We start from the raw sequence: 13,873 nt of genomic DNA, 5'->3' as shown, positions 1-13,873 counted from the left end.
GGGGGGTCACCAGAAAGGTCATCAGATTCTCAGGTTGGGCACCTAGTGGCTCTGGCAGGGAAAAAGGCCACTAGGTCAACCTTTCATATTGACATAAGTACTGGTGACCCATCAACAGAGGGCCGGACACTGGGTCCCCAAATGCTGTTAAGAGTTCTCATAGTCTTTGAGAGATTTTTCTTGGTCTGGCCAAGAAAGCAGTACTTCACTTCAGCTTTGAGGATGGTGTGTTGTACCTGCAAGAGGAATCCAGCAGGATTCCTTAAGGGGGTTGAGGAGGTTGACTGAAATGCCTCTGAGAAGGGACATCTTGGAAGCAAGGGTGGGTCAAAGAGCCGCAAGTTATGGCAACACTGTGGTAAGTTAGCTTTTAGTGCAGAACCCTTTCCTGTGGCTCACAACAGCCACATGCGATCCACCCTGCACCAAATAATGCTTCAGCCTGAAAGGACAATGGTGCGCTTGGTAATGAACAACAGGCTTCAAGCGATTAGTAAATACACAAAGGTAGAACTAACTATTCAGTTGCTTGACTTAAGATTTGAAAGCAGAGAGATCTCTTAAGGTAGGCATGCAGCTCTCAGAATGGTGGAAAATGCACATTTTTAGAAGGCTTGGGGAATGAGCCTCCTCATGTACCGTACCATTCACAGAGGCTAAGTGGACCTAGACTCTGTGAACAGCACATCTCCTTAGTCAATGCCTCAAATAGAATCAAGGTACTTTGGTGCTTACAGATGGAGAGACCTGCCTTTGGGGTTCCCTGGCAGTACTCCTGTGGACCAGAAGTCAAACTCCACCCTTACTAAATGAAATGCCATCACCCAGAAAGGTTATCAGATTCTCAGGTTGGGCACCTAGTGGCTCTGGCAGGGAACAAGGCCACGAGGTCAACCTTGCATATTGATATAAGTACTGGTGACCCATCAACAGAGGGCCGGTCACTGGGTCCCCAAATGCTGTTAAGAGTACTCATAGTCTTTGAGAGATTTTTCTTGGTCTGGCCAAGAAAGCAGTACTTCACTTCAGCTTTGAGGATGGTGTGTTGTACCTGCAAGAGGAATCCAGCAGGATTCCTTAAGTATGCTAGGGACAGCAGCTACTCCACACCTCCTGAGGTCCTTGGAGGGAAGATACATCATTAAGGGGTCAGAGCTGTATGTTCTGTTGCCTGCTAGAGCCTCAATGCTATCAATACACTCGAGGGGGGATAAAATTAAAATCGAGACAAGGATACAGATTTTGGTTTGATTGTCACAGTTCCTCGTTGATAGCAATATAGGAGTTTTATGCATAGTAATTATTTGGTTCAGGAAAGAGCCATTTCATTGCAAGACATAATATGGCCCTCCATCTCTGTCCTCTAAAAATCAATCTAGTTACCACTACCACCCCAGTATTTGAGTCAGTGTGACTACTTACACCTTAGGAGTGACGAGCTCTTGATCCCTGGTCTTGCCATGCTGGAGAGAGCTATATTCTAATATTATTCCTCCCTGAGTGAAAAGTGTAAACAACTGGGTGCCCAGGGAGATGCTCCATGTGTCTCCACCTCTCAGCTGTGTGTGGACATCACCACACAAGAGTTTGTCCATCCCGCAGTACTGCTAAAACACACAGTACATGGGATCCGAGCCCCTGGCTTTCTTCCTTCCGCACAAGTCAACTACAGCAGCCACCATGAACCAGAGGTGGAGCTACCTCCCACCTTAGGCCTCTAGATCATTCTGTGATAGAAAATACATTTCGTGCTTTCTGGGCTTTTTTTTTTTTTTTGTTCTAGTATCTTAGCTTTTTTTCCTAGTTAGTATCAGTCTTAATTCTAATTTCCCAAGGAAAAAAAAAGTCATTAGGGCATAGGGGAGGAGGGAAAGGTCAGGGTGACAGAGTGGTCTTCTAACCTGAATCAGAGCTCCATGAGGCCTGGACCCCCAGCCTTGCCTCTCAGCAGTGGGAGGCTCATGCCCACCTTCCGCACAGTTCACAGAGGGGAAAAGAGGTTTCACATAACTCTTTTGACTCTGTTAGCGTCACAATCAGTTCTGAGCAGCTGACATCAGATCTCATGGCTGTCTGGTGATAAGTCCACTTTGTGCAAGCAAGTAAGAGGGGCTAGCTAGCACACATTGGAGGACAGAGCTTTGTCTAGGAGGCCTCAGTCCCTGCTGTTAAGAGGCACACCTAAATGTATTTACAAATTGCTCTGCTCTCGGGAAGAACTGGCCCTGTCCCAACTCCAGATCCTGGTAGACTCAGGCTTACCAGGGACAAATGTTCCAGTGTAAGTCTTAGCTAACTGTGCTGGGAGGATACGAGGTAATCTACATGTACTCCTTCCAAGCATACTGTGGCCACTCAAAAGGAACCAATACATGATGTTCTAACAGGAGGGTGGGGAGACCAGCAGAAGATGATCCTGGTTAAATGCATGAAAGGGGAATTGTTCTTGGTTTAGAGCAAGGGAGGGGTGGGGAAATCCCCGCTCTGTGAAAATGAGGAGGGACCCTCAGCTATGAGGATGGGGTGGGGTGGGGGGGAGACGGGAACACGGGACTCGACATTCCCATCAACCACTTTCTGTGACTGGAAAGGGGTGGGTTAAGAAATGCTGGTGGGACTGAAGCCAGCATGCATCAGGAAGTTAGGGCTGTTCGGAAAGAGCCTATAAAGCAACATCCTAGATAAAATGGGAATCCTTCTGCCTTGGGGGGTTGGGTGGGTACCATCCCTGGAAGAGGCAAGAGCATGGTATCTCCTGAAACAGGTACAGCTTGGTCTTAGCAGAATTGAAAAAAAAAAAAAAAAAGAGAAATCGCATGCCGTCCCACCCCATAGGACTGTGATGCAGCCTGGGGTCAGAGGAGAACAAGGGCTGGGACTGCCCAATAGGTGGGCAACTGGCAAGGCCTTGCATGAAGCTGGGTTTTTTTTTTAAATCCATTCATTCGCCGCCGCCCAACACCACCGCCAAGAGCCTGCCCTTTCATCTTTGTGGAGATACAATCAGCAACCTGACAGAATTCTGGCAGAAGCAATTAGCTTATGAATTAGTTATTAACTATCTCAGGCAGCAAGGTATAGAGGGTGCTAATCTGCATATTTCCCGCAGGAACTCTGGGACAAAAGGCTTCTTTAATTTGCCAATCTGCTCATTCCTTTCTGGACCCCCCCTTCCACATGCACTGGGCACCCTCTCTACCACCAGGTGGGGCCGAGGGAAGTCTTCTCTCTCAACCTTTCCCCTCTGCCTTTTAAAGCACACTGCCCTCCTAACTGAGCCATGAGAGTGACTTGCCTGGCTGAGCCCTCTTCAGGATACTACAGTTGCTCATGCCTCTGCCAATCCTTTTTCTTCTTATTCACCAGCATGGCCCACTCCTTCTCTGTCTTCAACTTTCCTCAAATGTCATACTCTTGTGAGGGAGGCCTTTCCCACTTCCCACTGGGCCTCTGAACACTCATGCCATCCTCAGGATCCCTAACAATACCTGGTCTGTGGCAAAGATTCCCGTGTTTGTCTGCTTACACTTGACTCTGCATGAGAAGACGAGTCTGCAAGGGCAGCCATGTCCCCGGACTTGATGTTTTGCATGGATTGAAGAATCTGTCATATAAAATCCTATGAAATTCCAAGAAAGACCTAAACCTTTCAAGTTGTCCCTGCCTCTAAGAAGTGACGGCAATTCTACCTTTAGATTTAGTCGGCAAGTATCTGGGGCCCTCACGTCATTACAACTGCCAGATTCTACAGGCTTTCCCCTGAAGCCCCTCCCCTCTTCTCTCGCTCTCCTTCTCCCGGATCACCTGAGTGAATACTTCAAAGGGACCTGTCAGTCACTCTCATATTCCCCCTTTATGTTGCCACAGTTGCCTGTGCAGGTGAAGAAGCCTCATTGCAATCTGCAGGCCTGGTGTGGAACCTTCCTTACCGTGGTCATTGTCTCACTTTTCCTTCTCCCATTTCTTTCCATCGGATATGTGACTTCCTCCCCTGCTCAAAAGTCTACAGTGACACTCTAATCTTTTTCTGGTGAGCAGAAATGATCTATCTCAGCATGGAGAACTCTCCACAGTATGCAAATGTACCCATGAGTCCTAGCTCCTACTATTTTAGCCTATGCTAATATGGTCCACTTTTGTTGGTTTCTACTTTTTCCACCTCTGAAAAGAATGCAAACCTAACTTCCCCGAACTCTGACTCCTAGGGACATACTGAAACCCTACTCAGTGTGGACTTTCTGGTTTTTGGACTCCTTCAACTCCAGGTCTACACCTGTCCTCCCCGAGTTACAGGATCTAGGAAGGTTCCCTTCCCCACAGTAGAGAAATTCAGAGGGTAAGGATTCATTTCGTTCATCTTTGCTTCCTAAGTAGCTGCTGAACTGCAGTCTTGTCTGGTACACATTCTCCTTCACCCTCTGTTGAATTCAGTTTTTCTCCCCGCTGGTGCTGGGGACTGAGCCCAAGGCCTCATGTATGCTAAATACACACCAGACCACTGAGTTACAGTCCCTATTGAGGTCAATATTTAAACACAGGACATTATACTGTGCATTGCAGTCAAGTTAATGTCAAAGACCAGAGGGTATAGTTTAAAGATTTTGGCTATCTAGTTATGGAGATGAGTGTTCACCTAAAATAATAGGGGTTTTTTTGTGTGTATTTCTAATGGTCACATCTAGGGTTTTACTCATATTTAGGTTACACCCACCTCCAAGGAGCTATTTCCTTACTCCACATGGTCATTCTTTTTCTAATTTAGTTTTACCAACTATTATAAAGTGTTTAATGTATACCAAATACAATGTACCAATTGTATTGTATACAATGTACCAACATATAATGGTAAAAATTAGTGAGGCAGAAAATAAAGATAATTAAGACAGACTGTGGGTGTATACGCACAGAACGCAGCAGTCCCCAGCACTTACCGAGTCTGCAGGATGGAGCAAGAGATGCCCACATACCTGGTGATGCCACATGCTCCAGGCGGCCCAGCTGGGGTTGGGCGGTGATTCTGTAGATCAGCTCTGCAGGCTCACTATCCTCATCAGTAGCTGAGAGCTCTGCAGTACTGATTTTCTTCATTGAGTTCTCATCCAGGACCAGCCCTTTATTGGTGGTGATGACCGGTAGGGATTTGGCTTCTGAAAATACCAGAAACAATGGTTCATCACGGAGGTTTGCAGCCCCCCCAGCTTCAGGTCTGGTACCCAGGAGGTAGGCTCAGCAGAATCCTCGGAGCTGTCTCTCAAAGGCCTCAGCAAGGGGACAGTTTTAGATTTTCACCTTTACCACATGTTTGGAAGGAAGGAGGGCTCAAGCTCCAAAGCGAACACGTGGAGACTACAGAGCTGCTGTTTTCTGCTGGAAAACCTGACACCCCTTACCTAAAACACTGATGGCGAATGACTGGTCAGCCAACTTATTGCCTTCTCCATCAACCACATCAAATTTAAAAGCAAAGCTCCCACCATGTTCTCCTGGTGTGTGGCTGTACTCTATGTGCCCTATAAAAAGGAAGAGAAAAACAAACAAACAAAAATCAAGATTTGTTATTAGTTCTGTTTGCTACTTATTTCTGAAGTGAGAGGTGGAACTCCAGGTGGTGTTCACATCAAGGACTCGGTTTCCACCTTCCCCACTTGGCACCATTTTGACGTTGAAATCTTCAGTTTTCATCTCTTCTCTTCCTCTCCTACCACTGTCTTCCTCATGTCCTAAAACCTCCCCATAACAAACTTCCTCCAAGTGACATTTCTTATGCTCAGCATTTTTGAAGGACCTAGCTTAGGTTCCAAGATGGCCTTATAACTACATCAATAATCAGAACGACTAGATGAGTGAAACTGCACATGTGTACAATGTGCACTGACCACGCCCACATCATTTGGAGAGACCCTCCAACGTACCCACTTCACAAGGCAAGAGAGTACAGGCCCTCGGTCTGCCTCTCGGGGTCCTTTCCCTCCCCATGGCCCAGTACACGGAAGACTACCAGCTACTGTAGTGGGATTTCGTTTGTATTTTAATAAATAAAGCTTGCCTGAAGATCAGAGAGTAAAACAGCCCCACCGGTCAGCCTAACCAGGCAGTGGTAACACACACCTTTAATCCCAGTAGCTACATTAGTTGCCATAGAAACCAGGCAGTACATGCCTTTAATCCCAATGGTACATGCCTTTAATCCCAGCACTAGAGAGGAATATACGATGGGAGGAGACAGCTCTCAGGCTCAGTCTCATTCTGAGATTCCTGGAGGTAGGATCACCATTTCCTGACTAAGGAGATACGGTAAGAGGCAGTGACTGGCTACTTTGCTTTTCTGATCTTCAGGATGAACCCCGATATCTGTCTCTGAGTTTTTATTAATCATGCTGCAGGCTACATCCAACAGATAGATAAGCTGGCACATAATCTTCACAAAGAAGTCAGAAAGGCTCCATGAAAAGAAAACAGTGCATCCCATTCTGTCAGCTCGAATCATTTGCATGGACCCATCAGTGTAAACAGAACCAGACCCTCGGACGAGCTGCTTGGTCTCAGTCTCCACCGGGAGACACAGAGGATGCAGTAATTAAATAACTACTATTATGCCGTTGCTCAGCACCTCTTCAATGACCCACAGACCCAGTGAATACCCAGCTGATCTCGGGTTGAGGCGTCAGCACACTGACAGAGCCCATAGTCCTGCTCCTTGTGTGTGTGTGGGGGGGGTGGCATATTTCTACCTCTAAAAGGAATTGCACGGGTCACATGTCTTTGGACTCCTTTTCCTTCTCTGGCCCTGAGAGCACTGCACAGTAACTGTGTAGCATTTAACACCCAGGCCTTTGCATTACATCAGCATTTCCTGAAGGAGGGATGAGCCGTGTAATCTCCCCCAGGCAGCTCCAATTTATGTCCTTCCATTTCGCTTAGTTCATTAACTTGTGCTCTTTGGGGAGCCAGGAGGAGATATAAATTGCTCACCTAAGGAAGGCATAATTTTTACCATAATCCATCTCGACTCGCTTCTTTTCTCTTTTGCTCTCGCACACATACTTTTTAGCAACGCAGCAAGACAAAATGATATCTTTTCCCGCTATCATAGCCTCAAATTTCTCAGAAAATACATTTATTTTTGCCTAGAAAAAAAATAGCTCTCTCTCTTTTTTAAAACAAAAGAAAAGCGAGACCAAGAAAAAAAATGAAGCTATAACTCAGCTCATATCAGAATCAAAGAATGCATGGGTTCCTGCCATAAGCTGCCAGGCACTTAACCCCCCTTTATTATACCAGACAGAGCTTAGAGAACCTGGATAGGCAGGGGGAAAATAGGCTGACCTTGGTTAACGTCTGCCTGGCTGAAGCTGCGGATGGGGCCTCTAACAGAGATTTGCTCCGGGGGTTCAGGCTTCGCCATCTGCAGGCGCCCTGCACCAGGGTCTTCCTTCATGATGTATATAACCTGGCCGTCATCTGAGTCAGCATCTGTCGCTTTCAAGTCCCGCTCTGAGATGCGTGCTACAGACCCTGGGGAAGAATGGGAGAGAGAAGGTCATTCCCCACCATTGCCTTCAAATGGGATGCCAAATGATTTTTTTTTTTTTTTATCGCACGTTACTTGGGCCCATGTGCCAGGCATTTGCCTGTCTCCATTTCCAGCTGAATAAACTCTAATTTCCCTAAATAAAATCATTTAGAACTATGCCCTTTGTTTGTGTCCACTTTTACTCTTTCTAGTGCTTGCTCTTGTAGTAGCCTGCCAGTTAGAACCTGGTAAGGCGTACTTTTGTGATGCAAGTAAGTTTGAGATCTAGAATCTGCTTCGATTCAATCTCTTGGGTGTCTTTAGTATAACCAAATCAGAAAAAAAAAAAAACAGTTGTACATAAGCTCATAAACATATCTCATTGTGACCTCAGATGAAACAGTCAAAATCAGTGTCTCCTAAGTCAGAAGGTACACTAAGCTCAAGGGTCAGGTTGAGGAGCTGTGTAGAAACTGGAGACGGGGCAAGACACTTACCGTAAACGCTTCTCAGAGTCCTGCCCTTGGCTTCCTGCCTGGCTACTTTCTCATCTTACAAACAGCCAGCACTAGTAAACGCTCACCATCTGTGCCACGTGTTCAGGTATTCGGAGTGGCAGACACTTTCAGGCAAGAATGCCTTTGGCACTCTACCCAAGCACCTCTTAGTAAGTGACCTTGACAGATGGGGCAATGGCTTCCTTGGGACAAAGATCAGACTTGCTCAGAGTTTTCTAGAATATGGAATATCCCCAGTCTCACTGTTCCTCTTGTGTCATGTATCCCAGTACGTGTGACCTCATCCCTGTGGTCCCTCCATAACACCTCTTGTGTCTGGGAGGACAGAGGGAAGTGGTTTGGACTTTGATTTCCATGCTGCCTGCCACACTCCAAGCAATTCAGTACTTTTTCTTCAATTGGGGAAAAAAATCATGTCTTCTCCTAGAATCCATGTATCAGACCACTCTGCTTGGAAGTAGTGAAATTCTAGATGCTTTGGTAATTCTCAAAATTGCAACTTTTATTTATACCATGTATTTATTTTTCAGTACAAAATATATGAGAAACTAGGACTAGATAACTTAGAATCCCAGGGCACTGAGACTCGAGTCCAAGGTCCACTCCCTGTTCATCTTACTATATAGGAAGTTCACGGCTAATGCATGCCATTGCTCTCTTAATGCTGCCAAACATGGCAAAAGTGTGACAATTTGAAGCTAGAGTAATTTGCAAGTATTTGCATAATCTTTTGATTCCTGGTAGCCTCCCAACTGCTCTCCCATGCCTTTTTAATTTTCTTAAAAAATTAAACATCTCGGAAGTCTGGCCAGAATTCTTTTGTTGTTGGGTCCCATGATGCTGGCTGGACAGAGGCTCTGCTACAGGAGGCCTGGGTCTAAGCGGCACCTTATGGTTTTGAGGATACTGAAAACACGGTAAACACTGCACAAAATGTTCTCAAATTCAGAAGAGGTGTCTTGTCCAGGGAATTTCGTTGGCTTATATTTCTTATCCACAACTCAGTGTTTGTAAACAGCAATTTCCCCAAACTCTACTTTTTGTTAAATGTTGACTAGCTCCCCTAAGGTTCATCTACACCACCAGCATGGAAGAAGGGTCACTCTACATGGGCTAAAAATTAAATAACTATGGAAAAATGAGGCTACTCTCAGCTCCTGCCAGAACTGCTGTGGTTTGAATATGGATTGTTCTCTAGGGCTCATGTATTGAAGGCTTGGTTCTTAGCTGATGCCATTTTTTTTTTTGGAAGGTGCTTAGAATGTTAGGGGATAGAGCCAGCTGGGGAAGTAGGTCATTGGGGTATGACCTCGGATCTTGCTAGATATTGTTCTGGTCGCCAGTCCGTCTCTACCTCATGCTTGTCATATAAGGTAAGTCACTCTGATCTACTATGCCTGCTTTTGCCATGGTGTTTTTCCTTAGCACAGAAAACACCCGAGGCAGCCAATGAGGAACGAAAGCCCATGAAACCATGAGCCCAGAGAAATATGCTTCCTGTTACAATGCTTCTTGGAGATGTGTGTCATGTGACAGAAAGTTGGGCCACCACACCTGCCGAGAGCTGAAGTCCTCGGTTTATTGTCAAGTGGGGCGTGTCTCCTGTAGGCAGTTCTATGTAGATCTCCATCCTCCCCGCATCTACATGGAGGCCATCAGTGAGAGAGAACCGAAACTCATCTACCGCCATATCATTGTCACCAGGTAAGTACCCGACCAGCCCAGCCAGGACATCCTGGTAGGTGAAAGAGGAGCCTTGGTCTAGAACAGTCCCATTCTCTAGAGGGTCAGAAGCGGTGTGCCTCCGGAGTAGGTGACCTGCAGAAGCAAGAGAGGAACAGCAAGTAACAATGGTTTTAGATATTCGAGTCATCAAAACATAGCCCAGTTTTGCCAACTAGCATGAGCCTACATAGAACTATCTCAGAGACTCTTGGTGCCAACACTAGGTTGTGCCCTGTGGTCTTGTCTATAAATAATAATAATAATAATAATAATAATAATAATAATAATAATAAAAAGTCCCACTCTTGTGGTGAAAACTCTCCTAAGGAGAAACAGGAAAGTCATAATATAGTAGCTTAGAGATCACATCTCCCTCCCTGGATTCAAACTCACTTCATGATCTGAACTGTATTTTCCCTTCTGCAGAGTGAATAGAGCACTCCACGCTGTCCTTTGCCTACAGGATGCAGACCGAGGGCCTATGCTTTGAACTCCTTTTCATTCAGGAAGGTGGTAAGCATGCTCATATCGAGGTTCGTTTTTTTAAGGGGTCACACACCCCAAGGGTACAGTTCAGAATGCTTCGTCAGAGAAAGTGGAAGTGAATGCAGGCAAGCTGCAAATGCAGTGGCCAGTGGCCTCTTCCACCATCAACCCTGCGCAACAGCAGCAGTTCAGTCTTTGGAAGGCCAACCTGCGTTAACAGTGATTGATACACAGTGTGGCTCTGGAGCTTTAGGTAATGCTTGGGTGTAGCATTTAGAGGAGGGGGTGGAGGGTCCCCACAGTAGTTCCTACATTGGCTTCGAATTAAAGACTGCTCCCCTTGCAGAGAGAATAGGTTCGTAAGAGACGTCTAACGTAAGGGACAGGCTGCACGAGGAAGCCTTGGAGAGCAAACGACAAATCCACCCTGTAAGATGCAAACATTGAAACCAGGAGAGCAAGGAAAGAGCTGAAGTGGAATTTCAGAGACGCCAATTCCTTAGCACGCAGGCTTTTAAAACAGCGTCTACCGCAACTCCAAAGGCTCTTGGCTAGCTGTGAATCTGATTATATTTGGATGCAAAGAATGGGCTGTAAGTAGGGAAGGAAAAGGAAGCAATCTGCAAGCCGGTGCTCACCACCCGTCAGGCACCTCAATTAAGCCGCCGCTTTCCACGGTGGCTTGTGTCTTACCGTGGTCAGGCTTTTTCATCAATACAAAAATCAGCTCGTTATCTGGGGTGTCCAGGTCTCGTAGGCTCAAGGAAGAATTGCTTATCACCACTCCTGAGCTCAGCCGCACTCTGAGCGGCCAAAGGGTCATCCTGGGAGGCTCATCGTTCTTCCTCTGGTTAAGGGAGAAAAGACTGGGTCTCACACAGATGTTAGCTTACGAAGGAAGCAGCACGCCTCAGGAGAATTCGTCACGACTGCAACCGCTCTCATTAGCCACACAGCATTAATGTTCACTGTGCTTACTGCCTTGTCAAAATATTAGTTAAAAATAAAAAGTCACAGAAGCAGAAGGCTGATGGGAATTCTATAAACAGTTTCTAAGATGTTTTCCAGGGGTACAGTGGACCATATTTTTCTAGACTTAAATGATGGACGTATGATTTAGAAATACAAGTACATTTGAGGATCAAAGGCTATTTTACACATACCACCGTAGCTAGAGAACATCACAACACTGGCAAAGCTTCCTCTGCTGCCTCCCAGCCCTGCTCCAATCCTGGACCTTATAGTGGTTGAAAGTTCCACATGTTTTATTTCCCCAAGGCAGAGGGCATTCATCCATTCTGAGATTTTTATCTTTTTCTTCCCCTCTTTGATATCATAAAGCAAGACTATCATAATAGTTTCTCAAATGAAAATAAGTGCGGGATTGGGGATCAAATTTCTTTGGTGTTATTGTTAAGTGAATAAATAATTTTTTTAAAAAAGGCAAGCATGTACGCAGACCCACATGTGATAATATCAGAGAAAATGGGCATGTTTGTTTTCATCTAATGTGGGAGTGGTGTGGCTTCTCTGCTTCCGCCAAACTGCTTTACCCAGAACAAATACATGTTCTACTAAAACAGAAATCCAGATTTCCAACCCTGCCCTTACTCAAATGCCAACTATGATTTCACACATTTCCAGAAGGCCAGGGTTATGTGTTAAAACTGATATTTGAAGTTGAAGGTCACATCCAACCCTTAGCTGTGAGTCAATGTAAGGGTGCTTGTTTAAGACTAGGACATCACATGGTTTAAGGACGGCTCTTTTCAGAGTGGGCTAGTGTATGGCTGAAGGCTTCATCTCCAACGGCTAAAATCCTTACCTCAATGGTGATATTGATGCTGTGAATTTCAGAGCGACTGTTTCCATCGCTCACATAAAAGCTAAACACATCATGTGTCGGCTCAATGCTTTCATGAACACTCTGAAAGTAGTAAATGTAGTTTTCCAGGACATCTTGAATAGGGAACGATGCCTCTGGGTCACTGGTGGCTCCTGGACCAAAGCGATCCCCTGCATAACATCAAGAGAAAACATTTACCTCAACTGATGAGTACATGAACGCTGGGCTGATTTAGAAAAGAAGACATCGTTATTAACATGGGATGAAAGAATGACTGTGGGCAGAGTTAGGACAGAGCTGAAGCCCAGAAACTGGAAGGTTTAGGTTGGGAAGTGCTTCCAAGACCATCCTCCACCTGTAAACAGATAGCACCAGTCCCGCTGTCTCTACAGGGAAGCAGGTGAGATGATGCACCTGAAACCACTCAGTCATTTAACTTTTACATAGCACGGAATCTGTGGTTGGTTTCTTTCTAATCATTTATATCACACACTGGGGAGTAAACAGCAACATGATAGCCAGTGTTCTAATGTAAACTTCAGCAATTTCAAAAGCACTCTGTCTGGTTTATCTTTCAAGTGTCAACAATTTCTCTATATAAGAAAAGTTGACTATGGCCCATTCTGTTTAGAACCTCTTCTCCAGTACATTTCCATTTGACTTCAAAGTTTCTTGTTTTAAGCTTTATTTCTTTAACAATTTCATGTGTATATTTATGTAAGTATATATCTATATCTATATATAATGCATGCATGTATAAAATACAAATAATATTTGCATACACTTGTAATCAAATATGTGTGTATGTATATATGTATGCATGCATGTGTAATATGTGTATATATAATATATATATAATCTTGGAGTAAAATTATCCCTCTCATCCTTCCCCTGCCCACCTAATTCTTTCTTTTCAAGTATCCTCCTACTTTCATGTAGTTTTTTCTTTGTGGTTGTTTGTTTGTTTTGTTTTTAAAGAGTGATTTAGGGAGAGAGACCTCATTTAATTAGGGTTACTGCTTGAGTAAGGGGCGATGTACCAGGGGACAAACCATAACCCCGTACCCTTTCTTTCTCTTAGAGTGGCAGCTGGGATGCTGACAGATGCAGCCCTGTGGAATTGTGAAGGAAGCCACTGTTGCTGAGGTCCTGGGTACAGCAGCTATGACGTCATTCAACAACACTCTTTCCCTCATTCCAGGGGTGATCTCCCAGTGTCTTGGAGGAAGCTACATCAGTAAGAACCCAGCTCATAGGATAGTATGCCAGAGCTACTGGGTGCCCAGAGATCATGCAGATGTCATGACACTCAGGAGCCTTCAGACATGGAAGTATTTAGGTCCATTTCAGGGACAAAGTGCTGCTGTAGTTTGGATAAGTTTCCCCCAAAGATCATGTGTTAGTCTCCAGTCTGTGGTGCAAAACCTTCAGGATTTGGGATTAAGTGGGAGGTCTTAGACTCACTAGAGGTTCTTGAAGGGATAGTAGGACCATCCATCAATCTTTCTCTTCTTTTACATCCTGGGCTTAAGAAAAGAGTTTTGTTCTACTATGCCATTTTAGCTAAGGTGAATCGTCACAGCAAGGGTCCAGCTGATGGACTGCTACAACATCAGGAGTAAAGCAAACCTCGTCTCTAGAAGCTGACTTATTGCTGGTGTGTGTTACAGTAACTGAAAGTTGATCAACGGGGACATTTGGGAAGTGAGACCCTCAAAGTTCTGTGCTTTGTTGTTTCCTGTTCCCTCTTCTCACCTAAAAACAAAGGCTGCAGAAGGCCAAGGG

General features: G+C 45.2%; 1 protein-coding gene across 1 annotated transcript in view; it reads right to left on the bottom strand.

Moving 5' to 3' along the window:
- The window catches only part of Fras1 (Fraser extracellular matrix complex subunit 1), a 398,956-nt gene that overhangs the window by 65,404 nt on the left and 319,679 nt on the right, over nucleotides 1-13,873 (bottom strand). The window contains exons 42-47 of the mRNA XM_050150115.1: nucleotides 12,068-12,258; nucleotides 10,936-11,089; nucleotides 9,586-9,849; nucleotides 7,327-7,515; nucleotides 5,391-5,510; nucleotides 4,968-5,147 (exon numbers count right to left, since the gene is read on the bottom strand). Of these exons, the coding sequence (XP_050006072.1) occupies nucleotides 4,968-5,147; nucleotides 5,391-5,510; nucleotides 7,327-7,515; nucleotides 9,586-9,849; nucleotides 10,936-11,089; nucleotides 12,068-12,258 (1,098 nt within the window). The remainder of the gene's footprint in view (nucleotides 1-4,967; nucleotides 5,148-5,390; nucleotides 5,511-7,326; nucleotides 7,516-9,585; nucleotides 9,850-10,935; nucleotides 11,090-12,067; nucleotides 12,259-13,873) is intronic.

The sequence above is a fragment of the Alexandromys fortis genome, unplaced genomic scaffold (assembly GCF_014885135.2).
Source record: "Alexandromys fortis isolate MF-2015 unplaced genomic scaffold, M_Fortis_MF-2015_v1.1 scaffold_0, whole genome shotgun sequence".
Lineage (NCBI taxonomy): Eukaryota > Metazoa > Chordata > Mammalia > Rodentia > Cricetidae > Alexandromys > Alexandromys fortis.
This window is presented reverse-complemented; position numbering and strand designations above follow the sequence as displayed.